Source organism: Chrysochloris asiatica, unplaced genomic scaffold (genome assembly GCF_000296735.1).
Source record: "Chrysochloris asiatica unplaced genomic scaffold, ChrAsi1.0 scaffold00001, whole genome shotgun sequence".
Classification (NCBI taxonomy): Eukaryota; Metazoa; Chordata; class Mammalia; order Afrosoricida; family Chrysochloridae; genus Chrysochloris; species Chrysochloris asiatica.
In genome coordinates this window covers 52,450,380-52,459,531 of record NW_006408519.1, presented here as the reverse complement: position 1 = coordinate 52,459,531, position 9,152 = coordinate 52,450,380, and the positions used below count along the sequence as shown (strand labels likewise).

General features: G+C 61.4%; 1 protein-coding gene across 1 annotated transcript; it reads left to right on the top strand.

Moving 5' to 3' along the window:
* Positions 1-18: 18 nt before the first annotated feature.
* Positions 19-8,332, top strand: FAM83H (family with sequence similarity 83, member H). The gene is made up of 5 exons (XM_006830746.1): positions 19-105; positions 3,953-4,414; positions 5,023-5,187; positions 5,259-5,383; positions 5,467-8,332. The coding sequence occupies exons 2-5, from the start codon at positions 3,968-3,970 to the stop codon at positions 8,330-8,332; spliced, it is 3,603 nt and encodes a 1,200-aa protein (XP_006830809.1). The 5' UTR covers positions 19-105; positions 3,953-3,967.
* The last annotated feature ends 820 nt before the right edge of the window (positions 8,333-9,152 follow it).

Here is a 9,152-nt window from a genome sequence, read left to right as displayed (position 1 = left end):
CGGGCCACGGCTGGGAGTGGCTGCTGGACCGACCGGACCGCGAGGGCCGCTGGGCGGCGGTCGGCTCCTGCTGCCCCTGTGCCGAGACCCCGCGCACCTGGCCAGGTAGGGCCCCCTCCCCCCGGCAGGCCGGACGGACGTGCCCGAGGGGGAGGCCGGGGCCGGCGGGTGGGGCGGGACGCGAGGCTCGATCGGTGCTCCCCCCCACCCCCACCCCGGCGCTGCCGCAATTCTCTGTCTACCGGTCCCGCACACCTGGTCACTCTGCCGCCGGCACCTGGCCAGCGACCCCCCCAGCCGGGCAGCGGGAGTGGAGAGTGATCACTGGGCGGGTCTGGGCTCGGGGGTGCTGGCCGCGTGTGCGGTGTGGACAGAGAGGCCTCACGGCACTGGCCCGGCCAGCGCCGAAAGAAAGGGTCGAACTCGCGAAGGGAAGGGTCGAATTCTCGGAGAACCTGCCCCAGGCGTGCCGAGGCCTTCTTGCCGGAGCTCCCGACTGGGATGGTGGGGTGCTGGGCGCTGCTGAGACCCTTCCGTACGAACGCTGGGCCCAGGCCGCAACCTGCTGGGCAGCCAAAGAGAGCAGTAGACCCTGCCTGTCAGCCCACACCCCTGGACTCGGGTGGGTGGGTGGGACGCCGGGCCACCCAGCTGCTAACTACTTGGGGTCCGCTAATCCCCTTTGCTCCCCTCGGTGGGCTCCTCGGGATTTCCGGTCTGGAGCACCTTTCGCTCCCAGCGCCCGCCCCGCCTGAGCTCAGCTGCCCGAGCTAGCGAGAGAACTTCTGAGAACCTCTCCCCACCCCGTGTGACTTGGCGCAGGGTCACCCCTTAGAGCATTACCACCCCCCCCCCATTCTTCCCTAGTGTAGTCCTTCCAACCTCTAAAATGCTTCACTTCCTACCCTAGTAGACAGTGACAGGGTTCTCAAAGGTTGAGGTGAAGGAACCCCTGGACCCTGGAGGGCCCTGGCAACTTTTGTCGGTCTTTGGGGGTCAGAGGTCAGCGGCTGAGGAACGGATTCCTGCTGAGTCACTGGCCTGGGTGGGATAAGGGAGAAGGCCCCTCCCTCCCTGCCTCCAGGCTGGTGTTCAGTAGGTAAGCAACTGTGTGGGCCTGGGCGCTGTAGCTGTAGCGGGCCCCACACTGTGGTCTGGGGCGTGGCCACTGTTCAGGGAAGTCCATGGTGGACTGGGGGCCGTACCCACAGTGGAAATGGCCAAGGAAGCAAGCTGGTGGAAGTTGCCTTTCTGTATGGGGTTCAGCAGTTAGCTTTCCTACCCTGTCAGCTTTGAGGCGCCCTCCCTGTAGGTCAGGTCTGAGGGGACTTACTGCATGCCATCTGGACCCACCCTAGGACATCTGATGGGACAGTATCCCCTCTGGTGTGGTTTCCCCCAGAGGGTGAAGTACACCCCTCAAATAGAGTCAGCAGGACAGGACCCCATGCCCTGTGGTCAGACCCAGTTTGTAACAGATTACATCTGACATACCAGGGGATTCATAAATTCCCTTATCTTTCAGTTTTTCAGGAACTTCGTTTGTTTTTCGCTGTTCTTGGAGGTACTGCAGGTGGATGTGTGGAGTGGTTGGCGAAGCTCCTATTCATCTCTCTGCTCCAAAAACCCCTTTACTATGTTGTTCTCAGACAGCATGTAGCCGATATTCAGCTGCTAAGAACAGATATTATACTTGATGTAAGCCAAAAGGCTGAGAAGTGAATTTTTTCATGAACTTTTGAAGCCCTCTAGAGCAGTGCCGGCTACGCCTATATGGTTGGACACCAACCCATATAGAGGCCTGTCCACTGCGGTCAGTGAGTGTGAGGTACAGCCACAACACTGTGCCACATACCCTGAATGGTCAGCTTCATTCAGACCCCAGTACAATCAGGATAGTGTGTTCACCCTTGTACGAACTGACGATGGTGGGGACCTAGATGCAGCTGGATGTCACCGTGACCCCATAAGGAATATTGGGACCAAGTCTGACCTCATACAGCCTGAGCAGCAGGCAACATCCCCATCTCCACACTCTGTGTGTCACCCCTGGGGAAGCCAGTCAGGACAGGACCCGAACCCCGTATTGAAAGGCAAGTGTCTCCCAGCACTAGTGCAGACCAGTCATGCAGTGCCCACCCATCTACTGGTGTAAAGCCATGGCTGCCACTGGGACCTGAACTCAGTGGGGGTAGGGCAAACCGGTATCCAGGAACTGGGGTGCTCTATACCAGTGTCCAGGAGATGGGGTACCACCTGGGAGGCTCCTTTTAAGGCAGGGGGAGCAGGGTGGTGGCCCTAGAGAGTTGGGGAAGTCACCATGTGGATAGGCCTGTTGGGGACAGGACTGAGCAGGTTGGAGACAGGAAGCTGCGGCCTAGATTCATAAGGGGTGACAGTCACAGCCTGGGAAGGACCAGTGGGCAAGCCAAGAAGAAGGGCTATGGAGTGGTGGGAGGTGTGGCCAGGTCGGCCTGCCTGGGGCTGGTGGTGGGTGTCTTTGTGACCCATGGGGGGACGGGGATGGTGACTACTATGCTAACAAAACCACCCCAAGCTTGTAACAGCATAATTGGAGTTCCTCGCAGTTTGGGGGATGGGAGGCTGTTCAGGGTATTGGCAGGGGAGGGTCCTGCTTCTGGTGGTCTGAGGCACTGGTTGGCTAGCAGCTGCAGCCTTTGTGTGCTCCCAGCCTCCTCCTTCACTTTGGCAGTTGTCTCTCCACCTTCTTTATGAGACAACACTCCAGTGGGATTAGGAACCCCCCCACACACTTGTGTGACATGTAAAATGACCACACCTGCAAAGACTCTGTTTCCGAGCCAGGTCCCCGTCACAGTGCAGAGGGAAGGACTTTTGGGGAACATCCCAGAATGATGGCAGCCATGGGCCTGTGTCCTGAGCTCACCTGTGCCACCCCTGGACAGCTGTGTTACACAGTGGAGTATCAGGCCAAAGGCAGCATGTCCCAAACACACAGTGACAGACGCACCAAACAGTGGGGGAAGGGAGCCACAAGAATGTGTTCGCGTCTTAAAATCAGAAGGGAGGGAAAAGTGGAAACAGCATCATCTGCCTGGATTATATTCATATTTATACCAACAGTCATAAAATACGACTCAATGTTTTAGGGTTTGTTTTTTAATGGAGGAAGCTCAGAAAACAAAAACACCCCAGGTCAAGGTCAAATGTAATTGTGAGTAGGGGGGTAGGATCCTGAGTGGCACCGATGGTTGATCTCGGTTCAAATGCACCCATCGGTGCTATAGAAGCAACACCTGGCGATCAGCTTCCATCAAGATCCCAAACCCGCTGCCATCAATTTTATTCTCACCATGACCATGGTGTTCAGTGCCCTCGAGTCGGGTCCAACGTACAGTGACCCTGTATAGGGTTTCCAAGGAGTCACTGGTGAGTTTGAACCACCAGCCTTGAGGTTCAAACTGACCGTGCAGTCCAGTGCTTATCCTACAGCACCACACCAGGACTCCAGAAAGTGAATGTGACAAACTGCAAACCGACAGAACAGTTAAAACAACCAGAGTTTCCAAAGCTGTCACCTTAACCAAAGCAGACTCCCACACCTTTCATGGGCAGCTAGTGGATTTAAACGGTCCACTGACACTGGCCTGTCGGGCCTCCTTCTGTAAAGAGGACAGCAATACAAATGGAATTTGGTTCTCTGCTGTCCAACGTGGAGTTGCCCTGAGTCCGGCTCAACTTGAAGGCAATAGATTTTTAGGGGGATGTCTGGAACAGGGACCCTACAAAGGACCAGATGTGTGCTGATGTCTCCTCCCTAGCTAGAGGGGACACTGGGACCTGGGGTTGTCAATCCTGTAAGCCATGCTGAGCTGAAGCCCAAGGTTCTCCAGTGTGTCCACATGTGAAGGTGGGGAGGGGCCCCACATCCCCCACTCTATGTAACATCTCTCCCTGCCCCTTCCTGCAGGCCCCTGGCCCCAACATGGCCCGTCGCTCCCAGAGCTCCTCCCAGGGGGACAACCCCCTGGCTCCTGGGTATCTGCCCCCTCACTACAAAGAGTACTATCGCCTGGCAGTGGATGCGTTAGCTGAGGGTGGGCAAGAGGCCTATAGCCGCTTCCTGGCAACCGAGGGGGCTCCTGCCTTCCTGTGCCCCGAAGAATTGGAGCACGTTAGCCGCCACCTGCGGCCCCCACAGCATGCTACCCGTGAGACCCCGGAGGGCAGCTCACCAGACGTGGACATGGACGGCTCCTCGGGAACCTACTGGCCTGTCAACTCAGACCAGGCTGTGCCCGAGCTCGACCTGGGCTGGCCCCTGACCTTCGGCTTCCAGGGTACCGAAGTCACCACCCTGGTGCAGCCGCCACCCCCTGACAGCCCCAGCATCAAAGATGAGGCACGCAGGATGATCCGCTCTGCCCAGCAGGTGGGCTGCCATGGGTGAACCTTAAAGCAAAAGTGCCAAGGTGTCGGCATAAGCCTGAGGGTGGCCAGTGTGGGGTGGGCCAAGCCACTGCAGGCTTCATGCCAGAGCCCAGACATGAGCAAAGGTGGGGTTGTCCATGGTGATGGGCCTTGGGCGTAGCCTATAGCCCTTGGTCCAGCCTGCTGCTGCAGATACTGCTTTACACGTTGACTTTGCCCAGGCCCCCCGACCCCCACGGACCGACCAGCCTGGGGCTCAGGGCTCTGTAACAGGACAAGGGATTACAGACAACTCCCCTGACCTGGCAGCAACTCCCTCCTTCAGGATTCTCTGTGCAGGGGTTCCCCTTTCTCCCCACGATGTGCATTCGTTGATGCATGGCGTCCCTCATGGTCCACCTACTCGGCCAGCAGCCCCCATCTCTGTCAGGCCCCTCCCATAGAGGCTGCAGTTCCCCCTCATTCCGCTGCCCTTCAACCGCGATGGGCTTACTGCCTTTGACAGTTTTTGTTGGTGATTCAGAGGACTCCCTTGGCGGGGTGCTGGGGCTGGAAAATGGGGTAGAGACAGCAAGGGGTTCATCCCTCCATTGCCACCTGTCCTTGCAGGTGGTAGCGGTGGTGATGGACATGTTCACCGACGTGGACCTGTTGGGTGAGGTGCTGGAGGCAGCAGCGCGTCGGGTCCCTGTCTACATCCTGCTGGACGAGATGAACGCACAGCACTTCCTGGATATGGCCGACAAGTGTCGTGTCAACCTGCACCACGTGGATGTGAGTGACCCTAAGGGGCGGGAGGAGAGAACCCCCTCGAGACAGAGACTGATGTTCCTCCCTAACCCTAGTTCTTACGCGTGCGCACTGTGGCGGGCCCCACCTACTACTGCCGCACGGGCAAGTCTTTCAAAGGCCACGTGAAGGAGAAGTTCCTGCTAGTGGACTGCGCTGTGGTGATGAGCGGGAACTATAGGTGCGCCCTGCCCCTCCCGCCCAAACGCTGCCCCACCCCATTGGGGACCTGACCCCTCCCCTTACTCGCTCGCTGCCTTCCAGCTTCATGTGGTCCTTCGAGAAGATCCACCGCAGCCTGGCGCACGTGTTCCAGGGAGAATTGGTCTCCAGCTTCGACGAGGAGTTCCGCATCCTCTTCGCACAGTCGGAGCCGCTGGTGCCCGCGGCCGGGGCACTGGCCCGCATGGACGCCTATGCCTTGGCTCCGTATTCGGGCGCGGGACCCCTCATGGGAGGCCTGGGGCCCGGGGCAATGACCCCCTTCTCCTTCCCCAAGCGTGCACACCTTCTGTTCCCGCCACCACGGGAAGAGGGCCTGGGCTTCCCCTCGTTCCTCGACCCCGATCGCCATTTCCTGTCGGCCTTCCGTCGGGAAGAGCACCCACGGGGCCCCGGGGGCGTCCTGGAGCCACACGCGGGAATGCGGCCTCTAGCGCGGCGGCTGGATGCGGAGGTCGGGCCCGGCGGGGAGCTGGCGGGGCAGCGTGGCTTCTTCCAGGCGCGGCACCTGGAGATGGACGCCTTCAAGCGACACAGCTACGCGACTGCAGACGGCGCTGGCGCCGTGGAGAACTTCGCGGCGCGGCAGGTGTCTCGCCAGACCTTCCTCAGCCACGGCGACGATTTCCGCTTCCAGACGAGCCACTTCCACCGAGACCAGGTCTACCAGCAGCATTACCAGTGGGATCCGCAGCTCGCACCGGCGCGTTCACAGGGCTTGTTCGAGAAGCTGCGAGCCGGACGCCCCGGCTTCGCAGAGCCTGAGGACTTCGCGCTGGGTGGCGGAGCGCGCTATCCGGAGCTCCGACCCGACGGCCACCTGCGCCTGGAATACGTGCCGTCCAGCTCATCGCGGGAGGTGCGCCATGGCTCGGACCCAGCCTTCGAGCCCAGCCCCCGAGGCCTGGAGCCCGGCGGGCCCTCTCGCCCCAACCTGAGCCAGCGATTCCCATGCCAGACGTCGGCTAGGCTCAGCCCTGAGGCTGCGCTCGAAGGGGAGCCGGAGCGCAGGGCTGGACCCGAGGGACGGGCTGGCCTGAGGCACTGGCGCCTGGCCTCGTACCTGAGCGGCTGCCATGGCGAGGACACTGGCGATGAGGGCTTGCCAGGGCCCATGGAGGCCGAGGCCTATGAAGATGATGTGCTGGGCCCCGGGGGTCGGGCAGTCGCCGGGGACATGCTCCCTTCGGCCTTCCGTGGTCCCACGGCCTTCCCGGCTAAGGGGCCAGGGCCGGGCTCGGGCGGCACTGGTGGCGACAGCTCGGAGCGCGAAGGCCCTGAGGAACTGAGCCTAGTCAAGCAAGACTCGTTCAGATCGCGCCTGAACCCTCTGATCCAGCGCAGCTCGCGGCTGCGCTCCTCGCTTATTTTCAGTGCGTCTCAGGCGGAAGGTGCGGGCGCGGCCGCCGCTACCACCGAGAAAGTGCAGCTGATGCACAAGGAGCAGACGGTCAGCGAGACGCTGGGCCCAGGCGGCGAAGCCGTGCGCTCCACTGCCTCCGCCAAGGTGGCCGAGCTCTTAGAGAAGTACAAGGGTCCGGCCCGTGATCCGGGCGGCGGCGCCGTTACCGTGGCCAGCCATAGCAAGGCGGTCGTGTCCCAGGCGTGGAAGGAGGAGGTGGCAGCGCCCAGCGGCACAGGGGGCGAGCGCCGCAGCCTCGAGAGCTGTCTGCTTGACCTTCGCGACTCTTTCGCACAGAGGCTGAATCAAGAAGCCGAACGGCAGCCGGGCGCCGCCACGCTCACGGCTACGCAGCTCCTCGACACGCTGGGCCGGAGTGGTGCAGACCGGCTGCCCTCCCGCTTCCTCTCGGCCCAGGGCCGGACGGTCTCTCCTCAAGGGCGGGACAGTCCCCCACCGGAGGTGTCTGGGGCTCACCAGATGCCCCACTCCGAGCCTAAAGGGAGCCCCACGCCAGGATTTCCCGCTCGGAGAGGAAGCCCAACACCCGCATTTAACGAGCAGAGAGGGAACCCCACCTCAGTCTACCCAGAGCACAAGGGCAGCCCCACCTCTGCTTACCCAGAGCGCAAGGGGAGTCCCACTTCCGCCTACCCCGAGCGCAGGGGCAGCCCAGTGCCCCCCGTGCCTGAACGCAGGGGCAGCCCAGTGCCCCCCGTGCCTGAGCGCAGGGGCAGCCCAGTGCCCCCCGTGCCGGAACGCAGGGGCAGCCTCACCCTTGCTTTTGCCGGGGAGTCTCCGAAATCTGGGCTCTCGGAGGAGCCGCCGGGTGGTCCCATGGAGGTCCTGCGCAAGGGCTCGCTGCGCTTCAGGCAGCTGCTGAGCCCCAAGGGCGAGCGGAGGTCAGACGAGGAGGGTGGCTTCACAATGCCACAGGAGAACGGGCAGCCCGAGAGCCCACGGCGGCCGTCGCTGGGTCGGGGCGATAGCACCGAAGCCACCACAGAAGACCGGGGCCCACGAGGAACGCGTGTGACCTCGGCCACGGCCAATGCTTTGTACAGCAGCAACCTGCGGGACGACACCAAGGTTATTTTAGAGCAGATAAGCGCTCACGGTCAGAAGCACCGTGGTGTCCCCGCGCCAAGCCCCACCCCAGCCCACAGCAGCCCCGAGCTTGGCCGCTCACCAGCTGCCGGAGGCCTGGCCCCTGACATGTCCGACAAGGACAAATGTTCAGCCATCTTCCGCTCGGACAGCCTCGGGGCTCAAAGCCGACTAAGCCGCACGCTGCCGGCTAGCGCGGAGGAGCGCGACCGGCTGCTAAGACGCATGGAGAGCATGCGCAAAGAGAAGCGCGTGTACAGCCGCTTCGAGGTCTTCTGCAAAAAGGAGGACGCTGGAGGCCCCAGCTCAGGAGAAGGCCTGGCCGAGGAGGATGCCAGGGACAGCAAGGTGGGCAAGTTCATGCCCAAGATCCTGGGCACGTTCAAGGGCAAGAAGTGAGGCCCCAGCCCTTGCCAGCCCAATCACTGCCACCAACCACCCACACTGCCCGCTAGGTCCGGAGGCCCCTGAACCTGAGCGGTGCAGGCAGGCCCTAGGCTCCAAGCAGCCTGACGCTGGCTGACAGGGTTCCCTCATGGCCTCCTCCTCTGCCTCCCCCTGGAACTGCCTCCTCAGCGCCTTTTTGAGTTCCGTTTCCCCTATAGGCCTTCATTTCCCCTGGGGCCGTGCCTTTGGGGGGCTTCAGGCCCCCATCCTCTCTCTCAGGGTTTCATCTCAGGGTTTCTGTCTTCTAAAGCTTCCTCTTTCCCATGGCCTCCTGGGTCCACTTCATTCTGTCTCCTGACCCCTCTCTCTCTGTGTCTCTACCTCTCTATCCAGACTTGGTTTCTTTCCTTCCCTGCTTGGACTCGGCCTCCTCAGTGTCCTGGGGCCTCTGGAAGGAAGGGTTGGCTGCAACAGCTTGTGTCGGAGGGGTGGGTTTAGACCCAAAGGCTGCTCCTCTGGTCAGTGACCAGGAAGCGCCACCACAGGAGAACCCGGCGGGACCACCCTGTGGGTGCACCTGCCCCTCCAGATAAACTCCAGCTATGTCTGGTGAGGGATGGGTGCACGAGGTTTTGTAGCACAATAAATCCAGTCTGGACAGATGAGTAGCCAGCCTTGTGATGCATATCTTCACCCACACGCATAACAACAGGCGCGCTCAGGGACCCCCACCCCAAGCCAGCCAGTACCCTAGAAAGACTTCAAGTCAGAAGAGCCCTGGGGCCAGCGAGGGCTGCGGTCAGAGTGTGGTTCTAGAGGGCATATGGACTCC

Coding starts and splice junctions, on each gene's coding strand:
- FAM83H (XM_006830746.1), top strand. CDS start 3,968: ATGGCCCGTCGCTCCCAGAGCTCCTCCCAGGGGGACAACCCCCTGGCT. Junction 4,415..5,022: donor TGATCCGCTCTGCCCAGCAG/GTGGGCTGCCAT, acceptor CTGTCCTTGCAG/GTGGTAGCGGTGGTGATGGA. Junction 5,188..5,258: donor TCAACCTGCACCACGTGGAT/GTGAGTGACCCT, acceptor CCCTAACCCTAG/TTCTTACGCGTGCGCACTGT.